This window comes from Podarcis gaigeae (genome assembly GCF_964106915.1).
Source record: "Podarcis gaigeae genome assembly, chromosome: 9".
Lineage (NCBI taxonomy): Eukaryota > Metazoa > Chordata > Lepidosauria > Squamata > Lacertidae > Podarcis > Podarcis gaigeae.
In genome coordinates, this window is record NC_139685.1 from 42,428,910 (window position 1) to 42,444,229 (window position 15,320).

The 15,320-nt window shown below is 39.0% G+C and overlaps 1 protein-coding gene across 2 annotated transcripts in view; it reads right to left on the reverse strand.

Annotated features, from left to right (window-relative positions):
* ARHGAP10 (Rho GTPase activating protein 10) overlaps positions 1-15,320 on the reverse strand; it is a gene marked incomplete at its 5' end in the record, with an annotated part of 100,998 nt that overhangs the window by 24,464 nt on the left and 61,214 nt on the right. For both annotated transcript variants that reach the window (XM_083755633.1, XM_083755634.1), the window contains 3 exons: positions 938-1,088; positions 13,595-13,754; positions 14,257-14,362. In XM_083755633.1, the coding sequence (XP_083611759.1) occupies positions 938-1,088; positions 13,595-13,754; positions 14,257-14,362 (417 nt within the window). The remainder of the gene's footprint in view (positions 1-937; positions 1,089-13,594; positions 13,755-14,256; positions 14,363-15,320) is intronic.

The following is a 15,320-nucleotide window of genomic DNA, read 5'->3' on the forward strand; positions in this document are numbered from 1 at the left end:
ATAATTTTTTTTTGAGGGGGAATCAGCTATTTTAAGACAGAGTGAAAAAGTACAGGAGGCAAGCAATATCATGTGCATCTATATTTTAAAGCTAGCAGTTTGACAGAGTTGTTCTGCATGTGCTTAGAATTTGTATTCACAACTTTTGTTTGCACCTTTTATTCATCAATAAATGCAGTTGATTTTAATAAGTTTATCAATATGCTCCATCTGTCTACATAAATCCTAAAATTAAAAACCCTCTAGTTTCATCTCCATGCTAGAAACAATACCATGTACACCAAGCCCATTTTACTCTAAATACAGATATAATTCAACAATGATATAGGGAGAAACAAGACAAAGAGGATGCAATAATTTAAACATTCAAACACCTGTCAAGAACAGCCCATGCCCACAAAGAAACGAAAATGGGTAAGACTGTATGAAAACAACACAAATGCCATCCTTTCTGACTTGCACAACAGATTATCCAACACATCCTGCTTTATCACTTGGTAGTCAACTGTTTACCTAATGGCTAGTAGCTGTCAATATTACTATTTGCCAGACTGGCTTCTGGTCCAGATTTGAGCATTCAAGTACTGAACATTCATTCTCCTAATTCAAGCAAATCTGCTTAACATTTTGGTTCATATCATCCATTTATCTTACAATTTTATAATTGTCGACAGAGGTCAAAGAGATTCAGCTTAAAAGAAAACTGAATCCCTTGTTAAGAGGAATGAGAAAGTTCTCCTGAAGTTCCAGATATATACAGTACTAAGTTATAAGAATGTTACTCTCCCTGCCTCCTCTCTCCATTTTCCAATTTTTTAAAAAAGAAAGAGATAATAGAATTTGTGAAATGGAAAACTACTGTAGATTGCCCTGATGACACAAGATATACTGCAACTCAACTCTGCTGCCAAGATAGAAAATATAATTAACATCTTACTGTCATCCAGCTCAAGACAGAGATTATATACAGCAATGGGCCTCTTATTACGTTGCCCTTGTCTTCTTGATTGTCGTGGTGGGGCATTTGGAGGAGATACCGACACAGGAATTGGCTCGGGGAAAGTGGCATCAGGCAGAGTTTTAAAAATCTGCAAAGAAGAGCACAAAGGGCATTAATTATTTGCTATGAACAGCAACCTGTAAAAATGCAACTGTAAACTATTATCAACTAACATTTGTCTTGGATGCTATTCAGGCATGAAGAAGCCAAAACTATTCTTTGAACGTGGGGAGTGTGCCATTATTCTTTTTTAAAAATTAAAAACAAAACCAAATTTATAAATAAGCATAAATACCATCTACACATCAACTGTTCTGCAAATCATTTCATCCACAAACCTAAGTATGTGCAATTGTTCTTGCCAGCTGGCAGAGCCCACAGAAATAAGATTTATTTGTGAATCAGAAAAGGCAAGGTCACTGGTTCAAAAATTTCACTGGGCCATATATTTTAGCCAAGTCTTTCATTTTAATTATCAAAATGGATGATAGAAACATGAGACAATAGTTTCTTTATAATTTTGCCTTTAATATGATTTGTGGAACCATGTCTTTAATATGATTCCCCACACCTACCAAGTTACTAAACTTTCTCAAATTGGATCATACAAGGCAAATTAATTAACTACTGGTACATGAATATAACCCTTGGTTATGCTCATTTTCAGTAACTGGCTGCTAAAACTTTCAACAAATGTCCCCACTGTCTGAAGTTGGCTAATGGCAATGGAGGAGAGGATCTTTTTCAGCTGTTGTATCTTGCCCATGGGACTCTTTCCGCAGAAAGTTGCACTGACACTAACATATTTTAGGCACCGCACGAAGACCTCCTTATTTTCTTAGTCTTCCAAGCTCTGGTGTGTAGGGAAATCTCCACATATGTGGGGGTTCCGTTCCCGGCCCCTGCACACATCACTGAGTTGCACACAAGTGGGGATAGCCCCATTTCGCTCCACTTCCATTCCGCCCCCTTTTGTGTGTGCTGATTGCACACAAGTGGGGAGATCCCTGTATTTTCGCCCAGCTGCAATTGTTTATCACTGCCTTTTACTGTGTTTTTATTAGTTATTGTAAACCGCCTTGGAAATTTTGAATTGAGGGGCAATACAGAAATGTTCTTAAATAAATAAAATTAAACCCTTTTGAATTACAGATACTCTGTCCACCCTTACCTACTTGTACTGCCAGCCTTTCCTACCATTTGCAGCAAAGCAATAAATACACCTGCTTGCTTTTGCCGTGCAGGTACAGGTGGCTAAGCTCTTGCAAGAGACATCTCATGTCTTCCAGCAAACATAGTAGCAATGACCCTAATTTCAATTGGCCCTTTTGCCATGTGATGCAGAGCCCTTTCACACACATTGGAGCGTACACTCTCTCTCCCTTGTTCTCCATGCGTTGTAACCACAGCGTAATAAGGAAATGCTTCACACAAGCATGATACAGGTTTCAAAATCCACCTGCAGCCAAGGGGCGTCCAGCTAATCTGTGTTATGAGTTAAAGGGTTGTAGTTTTGCTAGGCCATTCTGTCCCTCGCGCCCCCATTGGCCCTCTCTTCTATAGCACGCAGGCAGATCAACATTTCTTTTTATTGCACGGGGGGGGGGGGTGTTTGTGTGTGTAAGTGTCTGCTGGAAAGGGTCAAAGCAGCTATTAAATGTATGACATTATCAAGTTACTGTTCTCCAATAAAATCAGTGGGGAAAGACAGCATTTTGTCAAGTCTAGGAAGACAGGACTTACATATACATTTTTGTTTCTGCATACACTTGATTAGATTTCTGTTTTTTTCCTATTTTCAGGCATTTACAAATATTTCATTACATCTCATACTGGTGAATGGAATTTCTTTTTAAAAAGCAATTGAAACAAGCAGTCCATGAATAATAAAATATAAATACCACAGCACAACGAATTACAAATGTAAGGACAACAAATAAGGCAGCAGGGCGAGGTGCAACAAATGAGTTTATCAAAAACTGTTGGGTAAAAAAAAAAATAGTTCAATAAAAATCCACATGCCACACTTGGGAAATAATCAGAAAGCAGTGAAACTACTTTGCAAGTCCAAAATGACTGTCCTAATAATAGCTCAAATGCGCCACTATGTTGTACAGTGGAAGAAAAGCACTAGCCTAGCTACTGTGAAGAGCCACGTCATGGTTCCCAAAGGCATCATAGCAATAACACACAATATTTGACCTTAAAGTACAGAAGATAAAAATAAACACACGTCAGGTCTACTTTGGTATAATCATAGTCCCTGAGCAGCTCAACCTGAAATGCAGCAACAGCAATATCCTGTGACTGACACAAATTTGTAAAACACTAGCTTTCCTTATGAGGACTATGCCATGTTAATAGAAGAGGTGAGAGTCTTCTTTGGGCCTAGGCCAACCAGGTGCCTCCTGACATTTTTAACTACAAGTACCATCAGCTCCAGCCAGCACAGGCTGGTGTTGACAAGGTTCATAGCCCTTGGCTGGGAGGTGGTATTGATTGAGTACTACTCAATCAACAGGTATTGGTTGAGTACTACTGTAACCAGGTCCAATCCACACTGGAGCATAGGAAACAAAACAGAAAATATGCATTCCACATGTCATCTTAAAAGCCTCTTTGGAACTTATGGAAGTCCCTCAGGTTAGTAAAACCCACGCACATTCCAGAACTGAAAGGAAAAAATGATTTTCCAACATCATTTTCAACAGTGAAGGAGATTGTTGCTTTGACTCTGTCCAATTTATATTGCTGCTGCTCGGTGCTGTATGGTTTTAGACTGGGTTCGATATGGCATTTTACTGACTCTTATTGCTTTAAATGGTTTCATTTTTATTCTTACAGTTTTGTTAGCTGCCTTGAGAACCAGGAGAAGAGATATCAATATGAAAAATTAAGAGCTAGCCCACAGAAATGCAAGAGACTGGTTTCTACATAAAATTACCAGCAGGGATATGTGTGAAGTTGCTTTACCTACAGTTCAGTGTTTTTAACTGCTCATCCTGTGTACATCAAGGATCTCTTGAATTGAAAATTTAATTATTCAAGGAGTCATTACTACTGTCTTTCATTAGACACTAATGTAATTTAAATATATCTCATAAATTCCAGGTTTCATTAAATCAGGGCAAACTGAAATAATTTAAACATTATGAAAAATTTCCCCCCAAAAGCTTGAAGTTTGAGTAGGGAGCCTGTGGCCCTCCAAATGTTGGACTCCCAACTCCTATCAGCCCCAACCAATAGTGACGGATGGAGAGAACTGTAGTCTAGCAACATCTTGAAGAGGGGATCCCCCAACTTTGTCCTAGAGTATTTGATCAGGATAAAATGTTGCAATGGAAATGTCTCTTAACCCTTGCAAGGTGACATTTTATTCTGCATAACTATTATTAGCATGCAATCAAATTGCTATGTAAGATGTTAAGACACAACTGACTTGCGACATTTCTTAAAATTATGCCATTTATGTTTAGAGTACCTAACTATAGATATTTTAGCATTCTGGACATAATATATAAAAGGAATCTGCTGCTCATCTTCCTGAAGATCCTGGTGCTTGCAGACCCTTCGGCCACAGTTCATTTTGACCACCTGCACAATGGCTTGAAATCCACCCCATCCTTTTATTCACACACTCGCACAGCTGTGCCAGTCATCCAAACCAGTTCTGGTTAGAACCCTCAGCTGTCCTATGCCTTCCAGTGGTAAGTAGGTGAGTAGGTGTAAGGCCACAAAATGAAACAGAAGTTAATGGTTCCAAGTTTAAGGAAAAGAAAAAAAGTTTCATGTCTAAGTCCTATACACACAATTGTATACTCAGCAGTAAGTGCTATTGGGTTCAATGGAACGTCTCCCACATAAATGTGCATAGGATTGCTGCCAGGGTGCTACGGAACTGACAGAGGCTTTGCATTCATGGGCCCATCAACTCTGCAGAAGTTTTGTTATTTACCAAATCTGTTCTAATTTTCTCATGTAAACTGAGAGCCAATGTATTATTATAGTGGTTAGAATGGTGAATTAACACCAGGAAGACCTACCTTGAAATGCCCACTCAGCCACAAAAATTACCGGGTGACCTTAGCCCAGTTATTCTTTCTCAGGCAAACCTACCTCAGAGGGTTGTTGTGAGTATAAAGGAGTGGATCATGCATACCACTCTGAGGTATTTGTAGGAAGGAAGGATGAGTGATTGGACAAAACAAATAAAAAGGTGTGTTAGGATTGCATAACATGCAATTGAGTTTTGGGGAGTATTTCACCTGGTTATAGAATGATAATCTATACCGAGAAAGGAATATTATTATTATTATTATTCAGAAACCAACAGAGTTAATTTAAAAAGAAAAGTGGAAAAACCTGCCAGGTACCTTCAGATTACTTTTCTCTCTCTAAGAAGACTGCAAAAATAGAAACAGGACAGAGATCCTGCTCACTGGTGCACACCATTCCAGCTCTAATGCAGTTCTCCCCAGCTGTCAGAGAGATGTCTCACAGGAAAGTCAGGAGTTCAGAAAGTATGTATTACTCCCAGCAATTCTTCAAAATACTTCCCTAGCATTTTTTTCCTGTCTCCTACCCTTTGATTTTAACTCTTGCCAAAATCTACAGATTACAGAAGCTTTCCTCAATCTGGTCCATTCCAGATGCTTTAGGCTACAACTCCCAACAGCTTCTGTCAGCACTGGCTGTGGCTGATGAACGTTGAAATCCAAAACATCTGGACAGTAAGAGGTTCAGGAATGCTGTGCTAAGCATGTGTAGAATGACATGTAGGCGGAGTTCGTCGTGTGCCATTACACTGTGTACAGTATGTTTGTGCAGAATGGGTTTAAGTACAGAAAAGCTACTATAACTATACACTATAACTTTCCCCATTATCATTAGAAAAAGACATTAGAAGCAGGATGGTCAGCTATAAAACTGTATTTTTAAAAACCCCAACACCAAGGTTAAAACATAATGTATGCTCTTTTATCATGCGTATTTTACACATTTGTTAACTCAGCCTTTTCTAAAAATAGCACTCTTAGCAAAAAGGCAGCGACTTCCTCTGTATCCTGATCATGTCCCACATTTAACAATTCATGACACGAACATTCCCGATAGTATGCACTGGACTGCTGTCATTTGAAGAATAGGAGGCAGAGTTAAGCATGCTGGGATTGAAATGTAAACACCTGTCCATGACATGAGCAAATACAATGGAGTCATCCAGTATTCTCCACTGCTGCCTAAATAGCAAGAATATTAAAAAGAGTGCCAGTTCTGTCAAGCCACAGACAGAACAGAACAAATCTGCTTTTCCTGGCAATTAATGAAGAAATGTACACAATCCTATTCTACAAACTTTCAGTGTTATATTAAGTCAGAGATGAGTAAACATATATTTTAGTAGTCGCTTCATTCTTCCTCTACCTACAAAGACAGCAAAAGAAAAAACACTGCTTAATAAACCTTTAGCTTTGTACAGATAAACCTAAGAATAGCTAACACAGAGTAAATGAGGTGTTATTTTGCTTAACCCCCTTGTTTTATCTTTGTTACCTGGAAATGGGGAAAATACACATTGCCGAGATGCCCATATTTCATTTTGTAGAAAATCAAACATGAGAATTGAAAACAAATTGTGTTCTCTTAGCTACTTAAAAGTAGTCAGTTGCAAGAGGGCTATTCAAGCTCATGCACTTAGTCTAATTCCCTCCCCCCCCCCCCCCCCGGTTACATCCATCCTAGTCATTGCATTATCTCCTTTATTATTTCCTTTATGCATCTAGTCAAGACTATAAACTTTAAAAAGTGCCATCATCATCATATTATTATGAACAAAGGGCACAATCCAGCAAAAGCTAAGCATTTTCACTGACCCCTGAATTTAAGGACAGATCTAAGCACATGGCTTGACCTAAATCTATGGAAAATAAAAACTTTGGTTGAAACTTTTAATAATGTAGCTCTCAACTGACAGCTTCTAAGAACCACCATAGGAATGGGTCATATACCTGTTTTTTAACGAGAATGTGTGTAAAGACGCATATGTGTATGTAGAGGGAAATTTTGGGGAACCATCTAGAGCACACGGGGCTTTGCTGATGTGAAATGGCGACTGGCTGCACTCGACAAAGGCAGGAACTGAATGACAGAGGTCCTACCTCCCAAAAGGTTGCTCCCTGCCCTCAACTGGCAGGTGGAGACAACAACCCACCCCGCAAACCAGATACTAGGGACAGGAAAACAGGGGTGTTTGCTGGAGGCAACAGAAGCTAATAATTAATCTACCTTGGAGGTCTTCATCAGAGGACTCACACTGGGGTCCCCCGCCCATGTGTTCAATTTTTTATTTTCTTTTGTTCATAGAAAAGCTACAAAATACAGAAGGCTCAGAAAAGGGGTTCTGAATAGCCCCCTATACCAAGAATTATGCAATAAGATTTCTCAAAAATACTGTTGCATTGTTTGCATCCCAATTCATACTTTTTAAAAGTATATAACAGAATTCTCCTCAGTCTTCATGTGCCATCTTCAAAGACTAAACATAGGCAAAAAAGAAAAAGAAAAAAGTACCATGGTGAGTCTTAGAAGCCAGTACTAAAGGGAGTAGTAATAATCTGTATTCACTTTCTTATTCTTGCTTCCGTTTGTCTACTAAAAAGTCTATGACGTTCTCTGTTTTAAACAGCAGGAGAACAGCTGTCTATTCCATTTGGAAATTTTATATTTGAATCCAGAAGATGTATTCCAAAATGATCTATGGTATATGAAAATTGAGAAAGCATGCTGTGGATGTTAGAATTTACAATTTGTATTGCAATGTTTTGGCAGCTTGTTTTGAAACTGAAAGATTCTCTCAAACTATGTTGATTTACACCGTACATTTATTCTTGTTTCTCAAAAATGTACATCTGAGATCTACTCTGTATGATGCCAGAGGCAGATGCTCTCAAACACAAGGTAAGTGCACGACTATCTTAGAATTTATATGATACCACTCACTGGAAGAAGAAAGAAACAGAGCACAAATCACCTTACTCAGGATATGTGGAAAGGACAAATAGAAATGGTTTTACAATTCGGCTTAAATTAAGAAAAAATTAAAATGTATTTGAAGAATCACCTTCTTTGTAGTTTTAAATAAGAAGACTGGCTAGAGATGTGCTGGGGTGCTATAGAACAGTCTTGCACAATATTTTCTCCCACACAGGGAATGTACCTAATTAAGGCAATGGTTTGGCCCAGTGAGAATGAGTTGGTCAGTATGCTGGCTATGTAGCTAGTTGGTATATTAACATAGTTGGCCGAGTTCTTAGACATGTACTACCCTCTAGTGGAAATCCACACTTTATTCCCAGATTCTGTTTTATTGCCAAGGATTTTTTTTGTCCCTTAATTTCAAATGGATGTAGCGTAAGGGAGTATATGGGGAGAAATGGCACTGGGGAGTAGCACAGTGTATTGGAGGAAGTAGACTTAAGATATCTGTAACCTTTCTCTTGTTCCACCTCTGCACCTAGCTCTTTGTTTACAAAGCTTCCTGCTTATTTGTCTTCTGCTCGTTCGAAATGTCATGTCGGTTCAAAACAAACATCTATCATTCACAATACAGATCTGGAATAAAGCTGTCCCAGCATATAATATGGAGATCTAGCTAGGTGATAAAGACAGTGGCAGTCACTCCTTAAAAGCCTTTTTTGTATTCAATGGTACTGATAACTTCTGGCTGGTCACGAATCTCCCTTTTTGGAATGAGGTACTTGAGAGTGGTGGCTGGTCAGTTTAGGTATTAGACACTTAGAAGAGACCCATTATCTTGATCAATTTCAGTCTGATTTTAGGTCCTAAAACGGTCTTTACTCTGACAGATTTTCTCTATAGGATGAGTAAAACCCTTTTGATTCTGCTTGATCTCTTGGGAGACACGATGTTGCAGCGGTCCTGCAGATAAGCATTCTATCCCCAACATTTCTATTAAGTTGCTGGGCGAAGTCATCAGGAGACTAAAGAGTTGGCAGTCATCAACACCTCTTTTCTTGTCATCTGAATTAGATGAGGCAATGCAGATTCTGGATTGGTGTCTGGCCACTGTATTGGCTGAATGAGGGCTAATAAATGGAAGCTAAATCCTGTTAAGAGACCAAGATACTATAAACTGTTAAATTCCCCTTAAAATTACAGGTCTGTAAGTCTGAGGATACTTGTGGACTCTAGCTTGTTCTTGGAAACCCAAGTGTTAGCAGTGGTATGGCGTGCATTTTCCCAGATACAGATGTTCCTGGACAGGGATAGCCATAGCCAAAGGAATTCATACAGTTAGATTACTGTAATGCAGGCTATGCAGGATGCCCTTGAAGGTGACTCGAAAACTGCAGCAAAATGCAGCAGCTTGGCTTCTGAGTGGAGTCACAAGCCCAAACCATATTGTACTTGTCCTTAACAATCTACACGGGCTGTCAATATGTTTTTGGTGGTCTGAATTAAAGATGTTGCAGGTGACTTGCAAAGCCCTGAACACCTTGGGACGCAAGTACTTTAAGAAGTATCTCTCCCTGTGTAGTCCTGCCTGAGAGTTAAGATCAGCCAGGGGAACTCCTTTGCAACCCACCATTAGGAGCAACACATCTGGTGGTGAGCAGGACTTCTCCATGGTGGCATTCGGAAATGTGAACTGATGTCCACACTGACTTTGATATAATATTTGTGATTTTATTAATACTGACAGTCTTTTTAAGAGGAGAATATAAATAATTTATTTATAAATGAATAAATTGCTGCTTTGTAAATGCTACTTATTGTTGCATTCTGCTTCCAGGGGCATTTCTGGTGGTAAAGTTATGTATAGATTTTAATATAAATAAATAGGAACCTGTCTTCAGATCTACTGAGAGAGAGAGACTTTCCTGTCTCTAATTTCCTTAAACGTGGGGAAAGGGGGGGGGGGTTATTCCTTCTTTCCTGCATAGTTATTTTGAGAATATGTCAGTATTCTTATAAAAGCAAATGGGCTTTTGTATTACAAAAAAAAAGGTTTAACAGATAAAGCGTTCTAAAACTACTTAACCACGCTTTTAAGCTTTCAGGTTCGACCCAGCATGTCTGCTGTAAAGTATTATACTGAAACCACATGAGGAAGATATAAGAATACTGATGTTTTATACTGTAAAGTCCTTTCCTTATGAAGGAACTATTATAGCAACAATGTCTAACATAAAGTGGATGTGGAAAACCTGGTTAATGTGTCTTATGTGCATGATCATTTTGTAGATGCATATATTTAAAGTAAGAGAGGCCATCTCTTTCTCCCTTTCCAATGGCCCCTCAGGTTTTGCAGACTCTGATGGCCTAATATACTAAGCATGATTGAAAACCAAGACCATGTTTCCTTGATCTGATTTTAACATTCAGTATTCAATATTCAAAAAGCAACTGAAAGTGTAGACAAGGTGTGTGGGGTTTTTTTTTTTTTTTGCGGTCTTAGTTTTAATTTACTTCAGTATTCAAAGTTATGTGGATAATCTATACAATTTGGAAATATCTGAAAAGACCTAAGATTAAGTAAAAGACTATCGTATTTCAAAAGAATTTAGGATAGTGTCGGAAGTTGCTGGATTGGAAGCTACCCCATGTGGTGAATTACTGAACTGCAGGTGGCAGCTTCTCTGTGAAATACCTTCAGGGCCTGGGCTGACTCTACCCACCTAAGCGATCCACCTGGGAAGTATAAAAGGCTTCAGATGAGCACTACATGAACACTGGTGTGAACACAAAGTAGTCTTAAAACATATACTTCGTTCAATTCTAATGAGCTTTGGTGATCCTTCTTTAGTGCTGAGAACTGATTTGTCTGAAGGCTTCTTGCTTGCCTCAAGATTTGCTGCCCATAGCCCAGTCCTGACACGTAAATGCATACACACACCCTTATTTTTTCCTATCTAACACAAGAGGTATGGAATTTGTGGATTTAACAAATCATCTTAAGGTGAAAACTTCAGAATAAACTATTATGATCTCCGTTTCAACCAATCCGTACTCAGTCAGGCGTAAATACTTTTTGTCACTCTTTAGTACTGGTGTAGCCCTGTGGTTAACAACATGTCTGATAAGTTAAATATCTTTGGTTAATTTAACTGGGCCGTTAACCCACTCGATAACTTCTTAAACCCTTCACCAACAGTTCCTATCTGTTATATGAAGATAATATTGTTGAACTCATGTAGATGTCATGAGTATTAGTGACACGATGCATGTGAAGTTTGATTAATAATAAACTAGATTTCTTTCCTACCATGAATTTATTAGCTAGTCTCTTGCATCTTTCCCAATAATAAAAGAGACGTGTCTTAGAATGTCAAAGGTAAGTAGAGTTCCTTTTGCATGGGAGCTAAAGTGCAGCCTCTGAAAATCCATTTGCCTCTACTGCCACCTCTCTAATTTTACTGTCTGGGAAAATAAAATTAATTTTTAAAAAGAAAACATTTCTAGACTGCATTGATGTGGTGCTTCTATAGACATCTGTCTGCCAGTTTGCCTATAATGAATCTAGCCGAGTCTCCACCATACCAAAAGCAAGCTTTTTGCCAGTCTGGAAAGCAGCAGGAGTGGGGGGGGGGGGGGGAGAGAAGAGTCAGGCGAATAAGCAGACACTTTCTGGCAAGTGCAGAAGTGGTGGCAGAAATATAAAAGCAATTAAAAATATTAAAGTAAAATATAACTTATATTTCTCAGAACCCTGAGGAAAGTATGAAGACTGAGCAACAGAAGTCAATACTTTTCATTCTCATTTCCCTGGATTTTTATTTTTTGGAATGAAGATAAAAATACTAAGACTGCAACCTTAAGCATAAAGTCAACATTAATTTCCTATAGCAAAAGCAAGAAGTCGGGGGGGGGGCCCTCTCTAGTCTGGTGCCATTTACATAAATGGTGAGGTAGGACAGCAATATGGATACGAAGGGACCAATGGTGATGGCTTATGAGCCCTTTCTTTGCTATAGCTGCCACTCAAAAGTTTTCAAGCAATGCTTACAAATGTTTAATGGACTAAGTAATGGTGTAAAACTTGCTGTTGCACAATTCATTATTCTATTGTGCATTGATTAGAATAGATTGGTATGTGTTTTGAATAAACACACCTCCAAGCACGTAAACATGCATCAACCTGGGCACCTCAGTCAACTATTTTATTTAGTCCTGTTTCATTTATATGCTGCTTTTTGTCCATGGAATTAAAAGCAGTGCACAGAGTTCTCTGGGGTTCTCCTATCTAGGCATTGATCAGAACCAGACCTAGCTTCAACGAGGTTATTGCATCAAGGGCTTCCAGACCATACCCTGGCATCTTTCTATATGGGCAACAAGTTTCCTTGCCTTTAACGTGAGGGAAAAGTTTCACGTCAATTTGATAATAGAGAATATTTCTGAAATTCAGTGCTTGCCCTCAAAGCTTCTGACATATGAAATACTGAGAAGAGTTTTATTGCAATGACACACAATGTACTCCAAAGCCCATACTGGGGAAAGGGGCAGTTTAAAAGTTCCTAAGAGGTAAGCATGTTCCTGCCTTCAGCACTATAGGTAAAGGTGCTTCTGACCGTTAGGTCCAGTTGTGGACAACTCTGGGGTTTTAGGCTCATCTCGCTCTATAGGCCAAGGGAGTTGGCATTCGTCTGCAGACAGCTTCCGGGTCATGTGGCCAGCATGACTAAGCAGCTTCTGGCGAACCAGAGCAGCGCACGGAAACGCTGTTTACCTTCCCGCCAGAGTGGTACCTATTTATCTACTTGCACCTGACGTGCTTTTGAACTGCTAGGTGGGCAGGACCAAACAACAGGAACTCACTCCGTCGCAGGGATTCAAACTGCTGACCTTCCGATCGGCAAGCCCTAGGCTCTGTGGTTTAGACCACAGTGCCACCCGCGCTTAAACACTAGGAGGCACTAAATTCACTTGGGTCCAATTGGGCAGCATAGGAGAAAAGCTGAAGCAGTGGATGCTGAGAACCAATGAGCCGGAAATGAAGGAGATTCTATAAAGTCACATGTGAGTAAAATGGGAGATTGTAGTAGGGAAGGTGTGGTAGGGAGAAAATGGAAGTGAACAGTTTAGAGAAAATGAAAGGTTGCAGAGTGCTTTAGGCATAAACAGACCCTATTGAAAAGGGGGTGGCATTTAATGGTGTTGGACTTCTTTCAAATTTTCATATTATTTGAAGAGCTAGTATTACTGTCTTACACAAGTAACACAAGAAATAAGACAATATCATGAACATGGAATAAAATCAGTGTGAGGCACCTGTCCAAGAAGCCCATTACACCCTTTTGCAAGACATTCCATTCACTCTTCCACCAGTTTCCTGGGTTTCCTCTCCAACAGTCTGTAAACAATTTGCCCACTAATCATTTGTAATGCCCACTGAACAATTCCACCCCCTAAAGTTTTTTGGGGGGACTTCTGCAAACCTTTTCCCCAAGCTAGCAGATACCTTTTGTGTGGATATTATTTTGACAAGGAAAAACAGCAATCAATCTGAACATAGGAACACGTTACATTACATATTGTGGAATAAAAGCAAAATCCTCCCTGTTTCTCCCCATTTACCTTATCATGGTTTTCAATTAGGATCTCCACTACAATATTCTGAAACTTCAGGTCCATGAGGGCAGCCACAGTTTCTTCCTGTGGTCGCATTAATGTTGGTCCAAACACTACTCCTAAATTTGCTACAGTCATGAGATTCTTCTTGGCATGCTTTGAAACGCTTTTGAAGAACAAAAAGAAAAAGAGCATTCAAAAATTATGACGTTATAAAGCAGAACTTTCAAGGTGGGCGGGAGGAGATTTCCCTAGCTGAACTTGTAAAATGCTTTCCCCACTTTTCTTTCCAAGTTTAGAAATAGAACAAAACCTGATAGTTACTCTAAAACCAAATGAATCTGAAGATACACCAGTACATTTAGACTATCACAAGGAAGCAGTGTGAAGCCAATTTAAATTTACCAATGAATCTCCAAAGATCTACAAAAAACCCCCTCTGTTTACCTTTGATCAAACCCACAATAAACATCTAAAACTGTTAAGCAAACACTTGGATGACTTCATCAATGGATTGCATTTCAGCTTATTTCTTCTAAGAAACATATAGAACAAGACAAGCTTCACATCTGTGTTGTAAATTATGTTCCTGTATAGAATAGAATCCAACATAATTAAGCCTACTTTTTTAAACATCTGAGAACTAAATTAGAAGACAAGATGCTTACTTTGCTAAGTGTTTCACCAAAATATCGAGCATTTCTTTGTTCTTGTCTGGAAGTTTATGAACCAAGAAATGGATAGCATTAACACGGGACTCGGGGGTGCCACTTTCTACATAAAAGAATGAAGGAGTAATTATTAGTCATACATTTGACACAACATATATTATTGATAAAAAAGAAAACTAAGTATTTCCCCATTTCTCCTTATTCCTGGATATCTCTCTCTTTTTTTGGGGGGGGGGGGAGTATGGTATTTTAGTTAATGTTTCTTTTCTACCCTCAATATTTTTTTTTTAGATCAATGCTATTATTTTGGTTGGCCACTTCCATTTCTCTAGAAAGAAACTGCAGAGTAAGAAATTATATTACTGTAGCAGAATGACCTTTTTATTCTCTTGACATAGTGAAATCAAATCAAGCAGAGGCATCTGCTAACGTAAGAGAAGGCGAGGCAATTTTCTTCAATTCCCTCTTCCTGCTGCTGTGTCTTCCTGAATATCTGCTCCAGAGGGTTGCAGGACCCACAGGAACAGTGTGGAAGATGAGGCAGGGGGGTGCAGGGGAAAATCAGGGAAAAAACATTTAGGGGTAAGAGAAATGGGGTAAGGAAACAGGTAACAAAGGAAAGAAGGTGCTAATGGAATAGCAAGGGGAGACATGGGCCAGAAAGGCTCAGGCTCAGTAGCTACAGTCTAATTGCTATAATCTTCATATTGGAAAAGAAGAGAAATGATGCCAGTTGTGGAATCTAATGTCACTGCATCATAACCACAGGTGGTAATGAGAATGAAGAGGCAGCATAGGTGGGTTGAGGCAACACGTCTCTCTCATGTACAGATTTGAACTAGGTAGTCAATTTTTTGCAGCTGTTCTGCATTGTGCCTTGTGTGTTCAGCCTACTTAATATAACAATGAATAAACGAGGCTAACCAATGAAAGGGTAAACTGTCTGTTGCACACCTTTTAAAAAATAATAGCGACTTCATTGCTTTACGGAATATTTTAATTTCACTTGCCTAGGTATCTCATTGATATTTTGCCAAAATCTGCTGCCCATAGTCTTTTTC